At 35.3% G+C, this 21,753-nt stretch overlaps 1 protein-coding gene across 9 annotated transcripts in view; it reads left to right on the top strand.

Moving 5' to 3' along the window:
- The window catches only part of Nckap5 (NCK associated protein 5), a 949,190-nt gene that overhangs the window by 484,965 nt on the left and 442,472 nt on the right, over positions 1-21,753 (top strand). For all 9 annotated transcript variants that reach the window (XM_063259587.1, XM_023561118.2, XM_063259589.1 and 6 more), the window contains one exon: positions 18,541-18,674. In XM_063259587.1, the coding sequence (XP_063115657.1) occupies positions 18,541-18,674 (134 nt within the window). The remainder of the gene's footprint in view (positions 1-18,540; positions 18,675-21,753) is intronic.

The raw sequence follows: 21,753 nt of genomic DNA, 5'->3' as shown, positions 1-21,753 counted from the left end.
CAATGTGGATCATCTGGGAAAAAACTGCAGGGAGAAAGCAGGGCAAGCCCAAGAGAGAAGCTGTGAGAACTAACAGTATCAGCAGTGCCAGGAGTTGAGCCACCCAAGTCCTTTGGAGTTCACCACTTGCCACAGATTGTTGAGGATGCTGCACAAGGTTCTGTAGGCCTTAATGTCTTCACTGCTGGATTTTGATCTCGCTTTGGTTCCATTCCTTTGTATCCTTGTGTTTGTAAGTTTTGGAATGGAAATATCTGTCTTGTACCATTAAATGCTAAAAGTGCTAAACTTTCTTTTCATTTGCACAGGAGTTTACAGCTAACAGTTCGCTACAAATCTCAGAGGAGACTTGGGAATTTGACTTTTTAACAGTGCTGAAACTGTTAAGACTTTGGGATCTCTTAGAGACAAACTAAAGGCCTTTTATATGAAGAAATGTACATGATCTTTGAGGGGCCAGGGATGGAATGGTATGGTTTATATCTGGTTGTCCCTCCAATGCTTCATGCAGTCATGGGGTACAGGCTTTTTAAGGTGTCTGAATCTAAAATTTGTGTCATGATCTAATGCAGGGATTAAGGGTATGAGTGCTGTACCTGCCCAAGGGTGGGTAGCCTGCATGCAATATAAGGGACAGAAAGAAGCTTTCATTATCCTCTTCTCTTGTTGCTTTTGATATCTTCCACCACCATGAACAGTTGCCTGTCTTCCATGCCACCATGCTTAAAGCTAGCTGATTGTGAACTGCAATCTCTACAAACTGTGAGCTAGATAAACCTTTCCTCCTTTATCCTTGGATGGAAGGAGAAAAATATAACTAAGATAGTACCTAACAAAACTCTCTTGAAAACACCTAACAGCATTTATTAACTTTGCTTTTTTTTTACTTAATACAATATGTCGTGTTGTCACTCAACATTATTTGCAAGATTCCTCTATATTGTCCCATGTAGCTAGAGTTTGTTCAGTATTTGACTATAATGTAATTTATATATGTTGAGCATCTGGGTTATTTGCATTTTGTTTATTTCAAGTAGTGCTGTTAGTACATATATATGTGTATATATGCAGCAAACATACACCCAGAATAGAGTTGCTGTGTTTCAGGTGTTTCATACATTCAACTTCACAATATAAAGTCAGGTAGTTTGCCAAAGTGGTATCAATTTAAACTTCCATCAGAAAACCAATTTATTTAAAATTTTTGAAGTATATTTTCTCCTTAAATAGTGATCCTTTAGGGAAGTATGCAATAGAAGGTAAAATGTTAACAAAGTCCTCACCATGCACAAAGTGGAGTCAGGAGCCTATTAGAAACAAGAGGAAAAGAAAAGATGGAAGTCCAGATATAAGAAACTCAGCCCTAGATCACTTTAGAAACCATAGAGGTAAAGAATATATTATGGAATGAACTCAGCCCATGAAGTACGTGAAGAAGCTCATATGGATTTCATTATGAAGCTAGAATCTATATGAACTTTGTAATCTTCCTTGTGTTCAAGGTTATAAACAACTGACCAGATGACTGGAGAAAAGTGATAAAGGTTTTTAGGTTAAGGTAGACTATGAATGAAATAAAAATACCAAGTATTCAGTTAGCAGTTTGAAAAGATTGTTAATATAGGCCAGGTTACTTATACTTTGAATAACACAGACACAATGTACTTTTGAATAATAGTCCTAAAGTAGAGTGTCGTTAACTAGATTTTTAAGAATCTTCAGGACCATAATCTTGTTTAATTGTGATAGAATGACAGCACCTACCATATTCAGTATTTGGCACTAAGTAAGTAATTCACTAAATGACCAATGAATTAATTAATGAAAGAGATGTGATTATTATGAAAAGAAATCATCATTTCAATGGGATAAGAAATAAATGCTGTAGAAAAATAGAGATACCATTTTGAACTAAAAGATAAGAGCCATTAATTGGTCAAAGATAGGTATTTGTTTACCGAGTGCTATGTGTAATTTGGTAAGAAAATTGAAGGATAATTGATAGAGAAAAGCTACTGGTGTGGAGGTTACTGGGGTAGGGCTTGTACTTGGTATGACAGAGCCAGGAGATAACACATGGCACTAGAATTTAGTAAAATCAATTGTGTTTTTTTGCCTGAATTTAAAATTAAACAAATCCCTGTTATACCTGATTAAGATTATCATTTTAAAAGAGAATGGGGAAATACAGACATATAGCAGATATGTTATATAATGGAGTACAAATTACAAAAATAAATTATAGAGCTTATCATACATAAATAGATAAAAGAGTTTGTAAATGTAAATGTTAGTGTTTAGTAAGAGTATACAGAAGTCTCACTGGTTATCTCCTGGAGTAAAACATTTTAGTAAAGAGTTTTAATACTAATTGTTTCTTTGATTTGTAAATGTCTAAATACTAAGACAGGTAACTGAATTAAGCACAGAATACTGTATTTTGGTCAAACATAAGAAAACTTGTAATTGCTAGGATGATGAACTACAGAAAGATAGGAAAATCATAGATGAGTTCCTGGAGTTCCTGGAATCAAGAAATAAAGAGACAATGCTCAATACTCAGCAGTGATTTTATACTGAATGTTTGTCCTGTTTCCAAAATTTATTTGTTGAAATACTGATTATCAGTGCTACGGCATTTAGAAATGGAGTTTGGGGAGGTAATTGGTGATGGAAGTGCAGCACTTGTATGGGATTGATGTTTTTTTCTAAAGAAGCATAACATACTTTGATGGCTCTCCATCTTGTAAAGATACCCCATCGGCAAATAAGAAACAGGACCCTTACCAGGATCTGAGTCAGCATGATCCTTGATCATGGACTTCCCATGTGCCAGGCCTGTGAGAAATAACTTTCTATTGGATAAGCCCCCCAGAATGTAATATTTTTTTGTTATAGCCGTGAGAACAGGTGAAGTCAGCAATTTGAAACACTTCCCTACTTACTATCAAGGACCTGAATAAGGTGGTTACTATGGCTCCCAGATGCCATTTTCACTTGGAGAAAAGCAAAAGTTTTATAAAAATTAAACATTAAGGGCATGAAACACATCAGTTTGATTGAGAATATGCTGACAGTGTTTAATTAAATAACAAACTCTTTAAAGAAACTAATGGAATATTTTTAAAGGATATCTCTTATTTTCATAAGCACTCAGTGTGAAACTGTGCAGTATACTGGCTTTCAGATGGATTATCAACCAATAAAAGTTGATAGGATACAGGGGGAATGACTTCCACATTGCCCATAACCCTCTAAGCCATTGGCTTTTGCTGGTAACTGAGGCTTCTCTGCAAATTCCAGAATACTACTTTCAGAGGCAAATTCTATCACCCTGATAGAATTTCTAGTTTTATTTGATCTTGAAAACATTTCATTATGTTTAATTTAGGGAAATGAGATTTCTTTAATTACTATCAGTAGCAGCTATTAGAGGCTCAATTACATTTGCAAATTCATTTTTAAAAGCTTTATAGTTTTCAGATAAAAATTTCAAGATAACTGCACTCATTAAAAGTTACTGTTCCTCCCTTTGGTACCTAGGCTTGCAAGAGAAAAGATATGTTTTATAGTGCAGAATAAATAATGCTAGAAGCTGAACATTAGCCTAAATAGGTCTTAGAATCACTCATTTGAATAAATTAGATATTTCATTAAATAAATTGGCTCATCACACATGCTTATAGGTTCACTTTCCTTTGAGGTTTCACATTCACTAAGCTGTGTGGGTATAAAAGGTCAGAATATGCCCATGGGGGAGTAGCTGCTTCTAAGCTGAGAATGCAGCTGCTGCTTGTCCCTGTCATGCCCAGGCAGGGTTTTACTTCTCAGTGTGTCCCATATGGCCACTGTTATGTCTAGAACTATCTATTCATGAGAGACTAAAATGGGGTCCAGGGAATTCTATCAGTGGTTTCACAAGTGACTCCATTGTTTTGTGTTCTGGAATTTCTTGCTCATATAAAATTATTGAGAGTAGTAAACTTCTTTCCAAGCTGGATATTGCCCTTGGTCTTAGTCAAAATAAGACTATTTTTTGATTATAGATTAGGAGCTAGATAAAATGTACATGTTGTGGTCTAGAGAACATCAGACTCTCAGTGAGCTGATAGACTTTTATCTTCCATATTCATGAATGTACTTCATCTATAGGATCTGGAAAAAGTTATGCATGGGAAGCATTTATTAAATACTTGTTGATGCAGTATAATCAACACTCTCAAATCAGAAACAGTCATCACCGTACAGCTGCAACCAGACTAGTGTTTGTCTGTCCACTTGGTGGCAATTTTGAGCTATAGCACAGAAGAGTTATCTTGGAACAAGAAATAGAAAAGGTCTTATAAAAATTTTTTGGGTCAGTTCATTGAATTGTTTTACTGTATGCAAAACCATCTCTGTTAACAGGAATATCAACTGCTGATAATAAAAATTGTTAATACTTTTGTTGATCCTTGCCATGGATAAATGCATGCAGATTCAATTTTTTCAGAACATTATTCCTTGAGTTCTTTCTTGCCAATAAGCATGAAAGCAAGAATATGCCATAACTGATTTAAGGCATTTGCACCTGAAGGACCTGTTTTTCTGTATTATATTTGGAAGTGCTTTGTTTTATTTCTTTTTCAACTTGTGTTAGTTTTACCGAGGTCACTCAATGCCTATTAATGGAAAATAGGAATACTTTGAGAATTTCGTGTTTGAGTGGATAAATATTGGAGGTGGGGAGGCATACATGCTGCATGTGTGTAGCATTCTTATATGTAGGATTCTTACTGTATATGGCAGAGATTCCTATTGTAAGTTGTATTACATGACTGAATCATGTGATGAACAAATAATTGGAAACCAGTGTGCACAAAGGGCCAGGAGACTCATATTTTAGATTGTATACAAGTCCGATATCAAAACATGGCTTGCATTTAGCATCTAAAGGTGTAACAACTTCATTAAAAATAAGTATTCTTTAAAATAGTTCTGAAGATTAGTCTTATGAAATAAAGTCATCATTGTCTACATCTTGTGTCACCTCCACTGTCCCATTTCCTACTACAGCTGCTACTGTCTGATAACTTTATCACCAGGGAAGGTGTATACAAGAACAGAAGCAGTATGGCTATGTTTTGAAACTATAGCATGGGACAAAGGCATATTAATTGTTATTCTCAGAAAGCTTATGATTCAATAGCTGTCTCATCTAATAAAATCTTGTTACAGTGGAATGATTCAGCTTTAAGAAGCATGTAAATATTGTAATAAGCACTGCTGACAATGTGATCTTTAGTTCTTGGAGGTAGTAGTTTTTCATGCTGCCCGCTCTCAGGAAAGCTGCAATATGCTGCGGAGTTGTTTGTCAAGCCAGAGTTTATTTTTGCAAGAAAGTATTGATTACAGAGTGAAAAACATTTAGTTTAACAGCAATCAATGAGTAGCAGACAAAAGGATTTCTAAAGCTTTGAAGTCTTTAAAAAAATGAACTAAATGCCCAATCTAGGGAATTACTGGTAAAAGGCGTGACCCAAGGGCTACACGAATTCTAGATTGCAAACTTTTTTTTCCCTTCTCTCTGGCCAAATCAGATGTTGTGAAGAAGACTGAATGATACATTATGTGAGAAAATTAACTTACACTTAATAGCGTGTTTCTGACTTCTGAATGAGTTCCATTCCAGGAGAATCGTTCATAAGTCAAATTGCTTCCTAAGCCAACAAAGTATTATACAGTGCACCTGTGAAAGTTCACAATGCAAATGTTTCAGTCAGGAACTTCTGTAAATGCAAAACTCTGAGTACAGACATGCAGATGATTTTTTTTTTATTGCTTATAATGCACACACTGAAGAACCTTACTGCCTACTCTATTTGTTTTTAATATGAGCAATTGGATTTTAAATTTCATTTTAGCATCTGACAAATATGGTAGCAAAACTTGTAAAATTGCCAGCACCTGTTGACCCTGTCTTGAAAGCTGTGAGAGATTGAGAAACAAAGTGTCAATCTAATTGACCTTATTAGCTTTATGTTATGGTAATGAAATGCCCGACACAAGCTACTTATAAAGTAAAGAGAGGTTTATTTTGGCTCATAGTTTCTTAGTTTCGAGTCATAGAGGGACAGCTCCATGGGTTTGTGCCTCAGGAGAGGGTGACCCATTATGACTGGAGTGCTGGCTACCGAGACTGCTCACATCTAGAGCCGGGAAACAGAGTCAGAGGGGTGGTAAGTCTGCACAGCCTCTTTGGGAGCATGCCTCCACAGTGACTTAAGCATCTCCCACTAGAGTTCAGCTCTTAAATGTCCATATCATCAGTCTGGGGACTGAGCCTTTAACACACAGGGGATTTGGTTTTGGGGATTCAGGCAGGATCTAAATGCAGCAGTGACTTAGTAACAACTTATCTGTACATTTATAGGTTGTGACCGATATTCAAGATGTACATTATAGTTAAAGTGATTTACATAACCTCTAACACTAACCAACACTGATGTCAATGAATGACCGTAGAGTCTCTTCTCTTTCCAGCAGAGGCAACTATCTATTCCTAACTGAGAATCAGAAGACTTATGGGCTAATGAATGAATACTTAAGGATAAAATGTAATTCTATGTATAACACAAAGTTGGTGCCTTTGTAAAGAGATATAATCACGCAGCAATAGATAAAAACTTTGTTCCTAGCACATTAACAAGCTCAGATATTATATGATTTTCAGAATTGCCAAAAGGTGCATCCTTTTTGAAAAGAACAATTTGTTTTTCATTGTGAACAGTGAATGCAAACTTTCATTAAATTTGGAAGGTGTATCAAGTTGTTTTTTATTTTTAGCAATAAGAAGATAGTTCTCTACCCTCCTGTCTTCTGGGAAGCTTATGAATTTTAGAAAAAATACCATTTTCTGGAAAATGAATGGTTAGATTTTGTGTGTGTGTGAGATATCAAACAGGAAATCTTGTTTGGAGTCTACATATTAGGGCCAAATTCTGCCTTTTTTGCTTTTTAAGTAAATAGTTTGGTTGGAAGACATACCTACATATGGATTCATGTATCACTTTGTATCTGTTTTTGTGCTATAAGAAAACCAGAGGGTAGTTGCAACAGAGAGCACAGAATATGATCCATACATTTTAAAATATGTACCACCTGCCTAATCCTTAAAGGAAGAGTTTGCCAGCCCCTGCTCTAATCTGTCATCTCTTGTGACTTTATATCAACTCCAAACTTAGTCTAAACGTATTATACAATTATACAGTAATATTCTGAATAGTAAATATCTTACCATCTGTTAAGACCTTCTCTTAGACTTTTTATACTCCACAATACCTAATAAGGTCTTGGAAGGATAAAAAATTACGTGCATAGTTGCTTCAGCCCTTGGGGAGAAAGTTTACTAGACCAGGAAAGAAACTCCTTCATATGTGCAAAGGCAGGCTGAAAAGCTCCAAGTCCCTGAAATCAGTTTGCCAGCACTTAGACACTGACTCTACTATTTACTCACTGTGCCTTAGCCTTATAATGTTAAAAACAAGGTAGCTTGAGAATAGTGACCACTGTCTGGTGTTGTTGCAAAGGCTAAGTGAATGCTGTACTGAATGGGAAGCACTTACAAGTTAGCTGGGGTTCCACATTAGTATTGTTATTGATGATGATAGGAATAGTTGTGCTTTTTCTGTTTTTATTTTCATTGATTTAATTTGTCATAGAATTATTTTTGTAACTTCTCTATGAATAAGAAGGTGCACTTTTAATATGTGTTTGTTTTACATATTAGTGGGGCTGTATACCCCAGCTATGACTGAGTCCTAATGCCAGGGTCCACAATCTTGTTGCATACATGAATCCCCTTTGCATAAAAATAAGCTGATACTGACTGTGGTCTTGTAGTAGTGTTTTTATTCAATGCTGTCTTTAGATAGTGTTCAGTATGCTAAGCCCTTTGTCTTTTTTAATCTTTTGCAATTTCTCCTGGCGTAAGAAATATGAGTACCCCTTAGACGTGTCATTTGAAGGTAGATGGGTCACACATTTGGGTACTGGCACACCTGTTAAGATTGACAGTGCTACTTGATACCTGTCACTAATTGGAGCTATTTGCTTTACACATGTTGAATCTGATTCTTTCATCATAACACATAAATTCATGGAGCGTTGTAGCAGTTTCCTTTATCCGTCAAAGTAAAATAGCCATATTCCATAATATTCAATGCCTGATTAAAAACTTAGTTTTACTGTTATTGTGCTGCTAGGAAGGATTTTATAGGTAATACATACTACAGTTATGACAAAAATAGTTTTATAATCTTGCTAATCATTTTTCCGTCTTTAGACAGAGGTTTAATTTTGAATTTCATATAAAACTATATTGCAAAAAAATATAAATGTAAGTGAAGCTTTCACATATAAATCTTACTGGTCCCACTGCAAATTCCACCAGACTTTTTACAGTCCATTCTTTCAGTTGCATGGGAAGGGAAACTTGAAAGAGGAGGTTTGATTTTCTCTGTGTATGGCTATAGAAGCTTAAGAAGGACTACATCGTCCCGCTCAAATTAGCACCTTTTAGGACTCTTTTGTGCTTGGAGTTCAGTGCACTTTTTCAAGCATAAAAGATTTCCATTTCCTTTTGCTTATAAATCCTCTAGAAAGAGAAAAATATTATGTGTCCAGGCAGAAAAATAGCCCTGGCTGTGTTCTGTCAAGTTTAACAAAACCTTCCAGAAGACATCACTTTTGAATGAAAGAGGCTGAGCATTCAGCCAAGAGTGGGAACTGGGAAGAAGCCAGGAAATTACAAAAAGGATACCTGAGAACACAATTTCTGATACTCACTTACAGTACACACATAAGGTGTTTCCACAGTTTTATCCCCAGACATGTGACAGGCTATTCTGTTAATGGCATCTATAATCTATATTGGCTTATTTTTTTATGAGTAATAGTTGCATCATGTGGGACCATGCTTTTCATTGGCTTCCATGCATCACTACAATCAATCAGTAACTGACATAGTGTACAGTTATGTTCTCCAGAATTTATGTGATTAACCAATGTTTAATTGTACTTTGAAAAAATGGTCTTTTAAGAATAAGCATTTTTGTCTTTCAATAGATGAACTGTGCTCATTCAGCTCAGCTGTAGTTCTTTAATGATTTCTTAATAAAAATGATATTTCTGTTCAAACTTACCTCCAAGAAATAACTAAACTCTATTATACAATGTATAAGGTTCTCTCTCTCTTAACTTTGCTGATTTTATGAAATAACATACTAAAGCACTAAACCAAAGCTTGTGATTAATTCCTCTTCGATGTTTTAAATATTCTGGCTGACCTAATTTAATGTCATGATAAAATGTAAAAGTTTACACGTTCTAAACAAGGCTAAGGCAACCTACTAAAAAATGCTTTAAAAATTTCAAATTTCTGTTATGTCTAGTATCATAAAATGCTAGAAGCTGGTCTTGTAGAAACCACCCCAGTTGTTCTCTAGGCTTTGTTTAAAGCAATACTTCTGTTTGAAGGACATTTTCATAATGAAGGGGGTATTATAAATATCATAGTTCCCAGAGTTTTTCAGAAGAAAAAAAGTGTTTGTGAGAAATTAATATTACTTATTGGAATCCTAGAAACCATTTCTTTAGCAGACTTACACGTTGCATTAATACATTGTACTTTAGTTGTTGACATAATTATAATCTCTTATTTTAGAAGAGTGAATAATTAGCAAACACTAACTTCATAGACACATAATACCACTTTCTAAAGAAAGACAGGAATATAAGGACTTTCAAATATGGAAGAAAATAAAAAAGATACCTTGTTTAGTAACTTGCAATTTTTTTTCCACTTGCAATTCCACAAAGTCCACTATAGTAAACAAAAGGAACAATTAAACATACCATACTAAGTACTAGTAGTTAAAGTTCTTTGTAAAGAAGCAACTACAAGGAATGAACTGTCTGACTTATCAGCTAATAAGTCAGTGACTAAACAAGTACTAAGACATTTGACTAGGAAGATGAGGTCTTAAAGTCTGAGCTATTGGAAGCAGGCAATGGCAAGAGAAAGAAAATGGCCGCAGAAAATGATCTGTGGGGTTGTAAAATCAAAGAAAAATCTCAACATTATCCTTATCATCCAGTTTAAGACCAGCAGTTGTTAATATAAATTTTGCCAACCTAGAGCTGGGCTGCTCACTAAAGAAAGAGAAGGAATGAAATATCAAGATGATTCAGCTAAACTCAACAAGTATTTATTGAATACTTCTGGAATGCAGTATATTAATATTTTATAGGATTTTTTAAAGGCTCAGTACCTACCTTAAAAGAATGCTTTCTGAAGAGAGAGGAGAAAATATATATGAAATATTTATCAGAGGATATGACATCATATAATTTTAAAAGGCAAAGTTACGTGTTAAAAGAAGCAGTGAGTAGGATAGACTTTATAAATAGCTGAACAGGGACCTAAGAGAAACATCAAGGTTGAGAAGGCAGAGCCAGTTTTAACCTTACAGTAAACATAGCTCAAGATTGGAGCTCAAGATTGGAGTAGAGAAGAGGAAGTAAAAGATCCAAGCCCTGTGGTTAAAATATTGGTAAAAATTTGTGGTTAAAAATTTGACCTTTTGGAGCCTTCAGTAATGCAAACAGCCTGCTGGGGCAAGCTTGCCATAGCTTCTCCAACATTAAGGTAGAGAATTCATTTTTCCTTGGTCATCATGTGATATGAGAGAAAGGGACAGAGTTTGGGGAGAAAGCAGGCATAGATAGATTTAAGATTACTGTAAAAATGCATAGATAGTTTAAGGTAGAGGACAGGAAGAAAAAGCTGCTGAAAAACTGAAATGCTGCTCCTTCCTTGTAGGGAAGAGCCTGTCTTTACAGAAAAGGATTTCTAAGAGTTTAATGGGGTATGAAGGAACTTAATGAAGTTGACTTCTGAGAACTCCCAAGAGGGTAGAATAATTAATAGCTTCTGTTAATTGTGATCAATTAACATGACAACAGAGAAAGATCTGTAACCATGGGAGAAGAATGAGTCATTGACTTCTTATAAAAAGATCCTATTGGTCAAGTAAATGAAGCAGTTTTCTAAGTGGAGAATTGAGTCTTTGGGGAAAAGATTGGTGTAAGAGAACAAGTGTGTCTGAGTTGGGCAGCTGACTATTGGTACCAAGATTATCACCCCCTTGGTTTATTACTTAGAATCTTGCTTTCTTGGGTCAGCCTCTGTAATCATCAGATATTCAAAGGCTTGTCAAAACAAACATATATGCAGCTTCTTAAATCTATCCTTAGCTTCTTCACTCACCTAATTATCTCAAAACAGGAATGTCAGTCACCTTCATCTTATCAAATGAAATTCATCCCCTCACTAACCCCCAACCTGATATACACATAACCTCTTGTACACATTTTATCTCCATATAGTCTTAATGTCATTAATAATTATCTTTTTCTTGATAGAGTTATGGCTAATTTTATGGCCATGTAGAATGTGAGAGTTGGAAGGCATCTTAGAATTTTAGGAGCAGGTCCAGATAGAGTAAGTATGTTTTCCCCGATATGCAGATTAATGGGGACATTAAATGACAACCCAGATAATTTGCTTTCTGCCTTCTCTGCCACGAGAATAATAACAGTGAAGGTGAAGGTGTTTACACAGATTAGAAATGTGAGATGTATACTTCAACATATATATTTTTTCTTCTTTTCCACCTGATATCAAAACCAAAACTCCATTATATTACTTTACATTTTGAGCCTCATATTCTAAAATTTTTCTTCATTTGTAGCCATTGTTGTCAATAAAGATCTTTGTCTGTAAAGAAAGCAACTTAAATTTCTCTCCATGGTATAACAATATGATATTTATTTCCTACCGATCTGTATAGTATATATCATGACATGCCAGACCTTCATTTTACCATGATTTTCTTCACAAGCCACTCTGAAAATATTCTTCCTATCAAATTCACATGCTTCCCTTTGCTAAATAGCTAAATAATTTTTTTCCCAAGAAAATTTAGTTCTATATTTTGATTCACCTGTGGCACTTTTCCCATAGGATTCTCAGTGGGCATTGAAAATCCTTTTGAGGTGTATCTGAAGACCCGTATGTCATATGTCATGTTTGTCCTTGAAATTTTTAATGCCCACCTCCACTACTTATCTCTTTGTCTCTTTTACCCTTTTCTCCTTCCGCTCACTTTTTATTTAAACTAAGCTCTGCATCTTTTCTGGTTAGAATAAAAGCTTGCCTCTTTTGGGTGATGTTATCAGTACTGCGGATATATATTGGGCTGTTTCTACCCTGGCATCTCAAAATCTGATTCTGATTCTTCTCTTACAGCCAACAGTGCAGGCTTAAAAGAAATCAATTGTTAAGTTCCTTATCTGTTTCTAGGCTTCTAGAGTGACCGAATCTTTCATAACTAATGGCGATGTTGAATTCAGAGGCCTTTATGAGATAAAATGCATTGCAATTTGTATAAAAAGCAAAACTAATAACTATAGTTTAATTCAGATGTATTTTACATCAGTTTGATAAAAATTGGTTAATATAAAGCTTTTAAATTAAGAACTAGGTTTTGTGAAACATTAGTTTAATTTTTCTGCTGATGTTTTTGGCTTGTGTGCCAAAGTAAAAAAAAAAAATTATAATAATAAATAAATAAAATCACTTGCCAGTTCTAGATTCTCAGGTAGCAAGAGTTGATAGGGTTATTCTGGGTCTTTGTAATTCTTAGGTTGTTTCAGTGTACATTGGATGCTGATTGGTAAATTCCAAAGATATCTGTGACTTTTCTGCCTCTAATTAATAAGCAAATATAAATGTATCTAAAAGTTCTGATTATTTGGCCCCATACTTTATATTTGTGTCACTGAGTCAAATGTAGCCATCATCTCTGATAAGCTGTTTAATTTTAAATCTCTGTCACATAATACATGGATTGTTTGCCAGATTTTACATTTTTTGAATGAGCTCATATATTTCCATCAATACCTGGCAATATCATTTGATCTCTATGGTCTTCTCTACTGACTTTTATTCATTTTACCTATGTTTAAAATTCTATTATCCAAGAGAATTACTGTTTCTCCCATGAGTCTTTGACTATAAAGTAATATTTATCTGGAATATTCTAGCAAAAATATTATAACTTGAACAAATTTTGGTACCTCTCTTGAGAAGCAATACTCTGTGCATACTGTTTTGTGTACTGCCATGCATCTCTCTAGCATCAGGTCAGCACAGAACATCTTGAGCTGCTGCCTCTTTGTATAGGACTCTGGGGAGAGCTTTGGGATCGTTATAGTAGTGGATGTTTCGATTATGTGTGGCTCTTGTGATTGTACTAAAATTTCCAAACCCGGGAAAGAAACTTCAAAATTTTTTAATCGTTGTAAACTTTGACAATATTATCACTCAGTGATATAATGACAAGCACCAAATATAACCAGATCCAGGATAGAAGTATTTATTGACATTCTCTATTTAAAATCAAATGTTCATATTTTAATTTTCCCCTGAAGGCTTGGCACACCATACATGAAGCCATCTGTTTGAAACTTTACTAGATAATGGCATTAAAATATATCTTTTAGGTAGGCCAAAAACACGGGCTATGTACATTCGAGGTGGCATCTATAATGAAGTCAGTTTCTCTATTTTTACACTAAAATGTAATTTAAAATGTATTTTCTTTCATTAGTAATATATGATCTACCTAAAACATATTTTTGAACATTTTTATCTGGTTAAAATTAACACAAATTTCATAGCTAAATAATTAGAGAATAAAGAAATATAATTACAGTATTTCTTTAAAATATGTAGATCATTAAAGACTAAAATTTCTATAGAAGTTATTAAAAATAGCTGAACTACTTTAGATGATATAAGCAGAATTATTCAGTTAGTCTTATTTTTACACTAGTTTAGTGCTTTACTGTATATTGTTTTGTTCAGATCTCCTAGAAGTGCTTTAAATTGGCTAGGCAGAGTTCACTTTTCCCAATATACAAAGGAAGTGGGCTTAAAATAATGAAGTTTTAAGTTAGATGGCTTTTTTGAAACTACTTGCTGCCAGGTGTGGTGGCTCATGCCTGTAATCCCAGTACTAGGGAGGCTGAGGCAGGAGGATCCTTGCGAGTTTAAGACCAGCCTAAGCTACAAAGTGAGTTCAAGGCCAGCCTGAACTGCATAGCGAGACCCTGGCTCAAAAAAGACAAAAAAAAAAAAAAAAAAAAAAAAAAAAATTAAAAAAATAAAAACAAAAGAAACTACTTGCTTAGTAAATGTTGCAAGTCAAACTGGAAGCCAAGAACATTCACTAGTCTCTACTTCAATAATTTCTCATTCTCTTATTTGGTCTCAATTTAGTTCTTTATCCACATAGCAGTCAAAATGATGTTTGCAAAATCATAATCAGATCCTGTCACTCATAATTAAACCTTGGTATCAAGGTACTATTTTCCTCAGGACACCATCCCAGATTCTCTGCGGGAAATTCAAAGTTCTCCATGGTCCAGCTTGCCTTCCCTTCCATCTGTGTCATGTGCTGCAACTATGTCCTTGCCTCCCAGGCTCCAGCCACACAAGGCTCCCCTTCTTTCCAGACACGTGTGACAAAGGACTTCACAGTTGTTTCTTACTCTACCTGACCTGTTGATCTTCTCTCTTCACCTGGAATCTCCCAGTCATCATAGAGGACTCGGTGCCACTGTTACTTCCTCAGAGAAGCCCTCCGCTGACCCATTACACAAAGCCAGTGCCTCTTGCTAACATCTTTTAGCAAACCTTAATTACTCATCTGTTTATCCTGCTACATCTATTTGTGCAGTAATTTACCTAACACCTCCTCTTAACAGTCCATGAAATCAGCATCCAAGCCTATGTCGCTTTCTGCTGGTCTCCAGAGCTTGTCCAGTGTTGGCACGGAGTAATTCTTCAGTAAGCATTTGTGGTCTGAGTGAATGAATGAACTGGTGATATTGGTATATAGCTCCTTTCCCCAGCATACTTCTCTATTAAACTAATCATAATTTATGTAGATTTTTTTCCTTTCTGGAAACATACATGTAGAAATGACCTGATATTTGAATGATTTGAGCAACACTTAGAAAATTATCAGGCAAAGAGTTAAAAAAATTAAACTGAGTTACAAAGAAACTCTCTTTTTCTGAGGTTTAATCAGAAGAGACCTAAGTTAGGCATGAAGCAGCCTAACCTGTGTGGCTGGGTGAAGGCTCTGAGGTACAGACAAGATCATTTGTAGAACACAGACTTGGACTTCATACACCTTCTTGTTTTAATGTTTGATTCTTTGTGTAGGACTCAACTCTTTGCTTATCCTCAGATAGGAAAGTGCTTTAGAATTCTGTTCTTGCTTTTGATTTCTTTTTCTCCATCATGATGTATACCCTGTGCTGTTGTAATATGACATATGTTTCTAAAGATCACTGTGCTCTGCAAAACCACACAATAGAAACCACAGCGCTTAGAAAGGGAGTGGAGTGAGAGGAGCAATGCTAAAAGCTTTGTCAGTGACACCTGAAATAAGCCAACCCAAACAGCTAAGCTTTCCATGTTTTAAATTGTTAACAGACGTATAAATGCTACAATATATTTGATACTTTACCTTGAAAAAGACTTGCAGTTTGATTGTGGGAATCAGAAGTAGGGATTAGAAAATGTAGCTTGTGAGCTCTTAAATTATGGAAGGGAAGGCTGCCTGAAATCAGAGGGAAAGCTGTAGCGCAGATGTGGATGAGTGTGGCTCATAATATGCATGGTAGCCTGAGGTCTGTTTGAAATGTGTGTTTTGTGTTTATCCACATCTTGGTTCAGCTGGGAATACTTTCTGTGCTTACTTACTTTTTTGTCATGAATGAAATCTGGTATAAGCAAATGTGAGATATGTGTCACTCCTGGACTATGCCCTGATTTATCAATTGCGTTTGGAAAAAAAATTGACTTTTAAAATAGCAGAACTGCCTCTAGTATAAAGAAAAAAGGGGTTAGAAAAACTTAATTCTAGTTTCAGAGCTGCCATTTCTAACACTGTAACCTGGGCAAGCTTCTCCTGTCTTTACCCCTCTATATTCAGTGGAGGGACCAGTAAGTAAGACTGCTGTCTTGAAAGGACTACAGTAAGGAAGATGAAAACAATTTGTGAACGCCATACTCCTTTTCCCTCTCCTTGCTGGAAAACCTGTGGGAGAAAAATTTATACCCAGGACCAAATAATAAAGTAATTCCAGACAAGCTATAGATATCTCTTTCCACTTTTAGTGATTTAAAATAAATCAGACAAACAAACCTTATGCATTTGGGATAGAGGGGCAGGTGTGAATTATTGTCAAGTTTTGATGGATTAATCGAAACACAATGTTTGAAGGGAATATATTTTAGTAAAGGTTTCCCTTTGCTGAAATTAATTCCTTGCTATTGGGTATATGTGTGTTTTTTTGTCCATGTTTGAAAAGGCACCAATAAACTGAACAGAAAGGATTATTCATGTGGAAAAGATTCTCTCTTATGAGATATTGTTACTCTTCAATATGGCATTAATTGCAACTGTGTAATATTTGCTTTTTTGAAGACAATGTAGCGGTTTCTCTGCAAAAACTTCACGTACTTCATAGCATGTGCTTTCGATCTAGTTAACATGCAATTTCCCTTTGTGTTTTTGGAATCAAAGTATAGTTTTCCAAATTCTGTTACAAAGATCACTTGCTATGTAGCTCCTAGGTCAGTAGGTCAATACAGAAGGCAATGTCATGTCCAATGATTCAATATTTAATTTTTTATTATTGATATTTTAACTGTTTCTATGGAATTGGCTTTAATTAGCATATTCATGTTATTAAACTACCTTTCCCAAACTTCCAAAGTAAAAATGTCAGTTTGATTTTTGCTCATCAACTTATACTAATACTTTTATCTTTGTATTTTTTTTGAGCAATTGTCCAAAGTAACAGAAAAAATACTTTACTTTGATTCCTTTCTGGTGTTGATTAATAGAAACACATTCTGGTGTTAAAAATGGTCCATGTGAGGGGTAAGCTAAAGACCAGCTGCAGAATCAATAAACAGATACATTTCCAGCACTGCTGTGTATTAAGCAGCATGGTGACAAATACAAAGTACATTTTTGCTTAGTTGTAATCTTGAACAATCTTTACCTACCTGGATAATTATGATAAGTGCAGGTAAAAATAACCGAAGAAATGAAGGACTCAAGGGTATTAAACACAGTAGGTGCTGTTAGAATTCAAGATAGAAAGAGAATGATAAAGTGACAAGCAGAGAGTTCCAGAGGCCATAGCAGAAAGCTGAGCCTGTGTGGTACGCTAGCCTCTCAATTGAGACCTCAGTGAGCTTTTGAAGTGGTAGCAAGGGCATGGTCAAAGATGCAGAGTCAGAGGAATGTGTAAGTATTTTTAGAGGTTCATGATGCATTTGTAGATTATAATCTGTTTTCTTCATGGTTCTCAGAGTAACTTTTTGCTTGTAAGTTAGAGCTGAAGGAAATTAATCTTTGCTATCACTTAGGGTGACTCTGCCCCATGAATAGATCATATTTAACCCTGAGTAATCCACGAGACTGAGTCATAGTGCCTTACTTATTTTAACACTAAGGACTCTACTTACCTTCTTTCCCTTCAAGAATGTATGTCCCTCACAATGTAGCACTGCTTTTGATTTTTGTCATAAAATTGTGTATTCTCTATGCAAAAGGCTCAGTTGCAACAGCAATAATTATGACGCATGTTACACTTACAAAAAAGGCAGTAACAGCAAAATGCAAACAAAGAAGATATTAGATAGCAGAGCCAGTATTATCAGTAGGATCTCAGCTGTGTGCAGAACCATCTATTCTGGGTCACTTAGGCCTCCTTTTAATCCCTTATGCCCATTGATGAGATGAGCTAGTTTCTAGGATTATAAAATCCATGAGAGGTTTGCTTATTTTTATCTCTGAAAACCTAACTGGACAAAATTAAAACTAATTCTTTAATCTCATTCTCTTCAACTCTATGGTCTAATTAGCTTGAAATTCTTGATCCTTCTATAAAAAATAAAAGTAAAAAACCAGTAGTGTTCTCTCAAAAGCATGATTCATCAGTTGAAGAGATGAAATAATTTTGAATAGACAGTCATCCTCTTATTAATTATTGTGTGAATTTCTGTGCTTTTGATATTATTTGTGGTCATAGTTCTTCATAGGAAGTCACCTAGTTTAATAGAAATTATTCAAGTATCACAGTCATGTTGGCCAGGATTCAAAACCTGTTACCTTCTGGTTTCTGTGATCTTGGGCACATTATCTACATTTCTTTGATCCCTGGTTTTCTGTTCTGTAACAAGGATTAATAACAGAACCTACTTCATGGGGTTGTTATCAGTATGAAAAGTATCTGTCTGTCTGTCTGTCTGTCTATCTTTCTCAAGTTGAGTCTTAGGAACCAACATCTGTGACCATTGTTTTTATCATAGACACCTTGTTAAAAATCATCCCTTTATGCCTTTCACAGCATGAGAAGCTGATACGTGAATTGGAAGAGGAGAGACACTTGCGTCTTCAAAGTGAGAAGCGGTTGCGGGAAGTTACCCTTGAGTCGGAGCGTAACAGAGCTCAGATGAGAGGTCTGCAGGGGCAGTTCTCCAGGTATTGTGGTGAAGCAGCTTCTGGGGGGACATCTCTGCACCACTAAAACTTTGGGTTGAATTCCCGTTGTTGGATTTGACCAGCTGATTTCCCAGCAATTTAGACCTTTCATTCTGGCCAAACCATCCTATTATATCTGGTCCGATTTTGCAAAACTTTCCATTTGCACCTGACATAATGTGGGCTTTATTGAAGCTGGTTGTGTTTTCTTCCCTAGTGGCTTTCCAAAGAGTCTTTCACTGAATTCCCAGGGGTTTTGCAGCCTGTGGGCATATTCTGTGTAAAATCAGCCAGGAGGATGAAATTACCTGGCCATCACAATCCTGTTTTAGGATCGAGATTGTGGTTCTAATTACTCAGATAACTCTTATTCATTTATAAGAGATTAAAACAAAAAGAATTACTGTCTTTTGAAAAGATTCATTTAGATTTTCAAAGGTGGGTTCTGAAAAAGTAGCTCTTCTTAGATTTCATTCTAGCACATTCAGAATTTTCCATTCTCATCATACTTAGTATGGTTTCAAGTGACAGTTCAAACTTGTTAATTTAAAATTCACTAAGTTCTATGCAATAAATACACACTTCTGAGTTTTGGGGACCAGGTCCAGGTTCCCTGTGAAGGACAATTTAAATTATTCCTGGGATTTGAAGGGTTTCCTCATTTTGAAGTTTACCTAAGAACTTAATTTTACATGTATTACTGGGAGAAACCAAAATATTTCCTCCAGGTCATTTAGCTTTCCATAGCTAATTCAGTTGGCATTGTGGTTTTGGTTCAGAGGTTTCTTGGATGAAAAGGGGAAGAAGGATGGATGATGCCTCTGTGTTCAGCATCTTAGTTTAACATTCTGTTCAACATCTCAAGCCTCTGTTAATACACAGGTATGGTATAAATGCACCAATCAGTACTTTAACAAATGCATGTTCCACCCGACACAATTTATTATTTATCCCACTTTATTCTTAATTTTTCACTTCTTTAATGGGAATTTCATTTTATGTGTCTCTACTGGTAACAATCGATCCTACTTCCCCACAAACTGACTTTAAAAGAAACACTGTTATGTAATCCTTGCTGTTGTAGTGATATAGGAAAGGAGGCAGCAGATCTTTCTCTTTGTGCTAATTGATGCATGTCTACAATCAGATTATTGATTTTCATGATGCAAGACACATGACACATTTTCAGATGATGCCGGGCCATCTACTATAAATCAGATGACAACTGAGACTACTAGGTTGAAAGAAAATAGTCATGTACACAATTAACAGGATGCACAATTGCATCTTATTTTTGTGAGGATTTTTTTCTAATCTAATCTTTTTTTATGTAAAACTTCCTTGAAACATAGTAAAGTTCAGGTCCAGTTACAGCCAGACAAATAGTGTAAATTAGCAAAAAACAGAGGCAAGCATAGATAGCAGATAATTACACAATAATTTCAATACCTCTACTGAACCATTTCTGATAGGCTTTCACATTTTAAACTTTAGTTTTTAAAGTATTTCTAGTATGTCTGTTCAAACACTGTTGTTAATTTAAGTCTTTGTAAAATTGTGTGAATTACAGAATATACCTATAATTCATCATCCTTGGTTATTGTCAGTGACTGAATAATCGTACAAATAATTTTCAGAATCAAACTATCATATTGAATTGTAAATTTTATATTCATAATTTTATCATTATGTTTAGTGGGTTCACATCATATTATCTGAGATGTGGAATTTGATTTTTTGTTGAGGTTACATTTTTATTTATTTTTTTTTTTATTTTAAAGAGAATAGACCAAAACAAAATGAAACAGAACGAAGCATCAAAATAGAACAATGCTGAGGTTACTTTTAAAAATTAAATTGGTAAACTATTTTATCTAATAATGTAATGTGGCTTATAATAAAATTCAGATTTAGAATAAGGCTAACAAGATTAAAAGCTAAAGACCGCAGCATGAGAATGTGACAAGCAATCATAATTCCATAATCTCAGTCAACAAGTGTTCTGAGAATTAGCATTTAATTTATGTCTAAGGTTCCTGGCTGGCAGGTTTTAAAGGAAATCATAAAAGATAATTCTTGTCTCATAGTCAAAGGGTACTACACTTTAAAGAGAAAAACATTATTACAAGAAGAAAGTTTATAATAGAATGTATCACTGAGTTGCCCTCCTTGCATGAAAGACATCGAGGAATACAGTACACAGTTGTTTAAGATGGCATATATTAGGATGAATTCTTGTGAGTGCTACAGTTTCCACCATGTCTCTTTTGTCTAAAAATTTAAGCAGTTTCTGAATTTCATAATATATGGATTAATAATACTGCTCCATGTCTGAGGGAACAAGTGAGTAAGAATTATGTGCCTAAAGTTCTCACATCAAGCCCTACCCTGCACATTCATGGGAACACCTGTGTGTGTGTGTGTGTGTGTGTGTGTGTGTGTGTGTGCGCGCGCGCGCGCCTGCGTTTCTAGTACTGTTTATATGAACCTATCACAAAGAGGGATAAGATACTACAGCCTGAACCTGGCTGATTAAAGTGTTTATTGGTATGTTTGATCGCACTGTAGACATGGTAGCCTTCAAGCAGTCTTAGGGGCTTAAGTTAGGCAAGGGAGATAGAAGTTAGATGCTAGGACCATTAGGTATATGCGGGTAATGGAGTTCAGGTGTGTCAGGGTGAGTGATCCAGGCTAGATAGTCCAGGGCTTAGTTTTAGGCAATTTCAGCTATCTGATGGGCCTCTTGATTTGCAGGCAGCAACTAAACCTGAATATTAGTGATAATTTGTATTAATGAGTAAATGAGACCACTCAATGGTATATCTATAAAAATGTTTGAATGAGTAGTTCTTTTTTGCTCCCCTCAAACACTCATCTACAATCGTTACCTCCTCCTTGACCTTTGCCTAATGTATAATGATCTGAAGTGGTTCCAAGTTTGGGCAATTAAAATAAAACGATCCAAAGCCAGAGGTTACATAATCAGATCTGAACTCATAAATCAGAGATAGCCTGCATTAAGGAGGACTGATAGGCATAACAAACTGGTTGAGATTATTTACATTCTCTGATGTAAATA

Source organism: Cavia porcellus, unplaced genomic scaffold (assembly GCF_034190915.1).
Source record: "Cavia porcellus strain 051 isolate PalLab524CR breed Dunkin Hartley unplaced genomic scaffold, mCavPor4.1 scaffold_12, whole genome shotgun sequence".
Classification (NCBI taxonomy): domain Eukaryota; kingdom Metazoa; phylum Chordata; class Mammalia; order Rodentia; family Caviidae; genus Cavia; species Cavia porcellus.
Note: the sequence above shows the minus strand (reverse complement) of the source record. Positions and strands in the feature narration are given on the sequence as shown.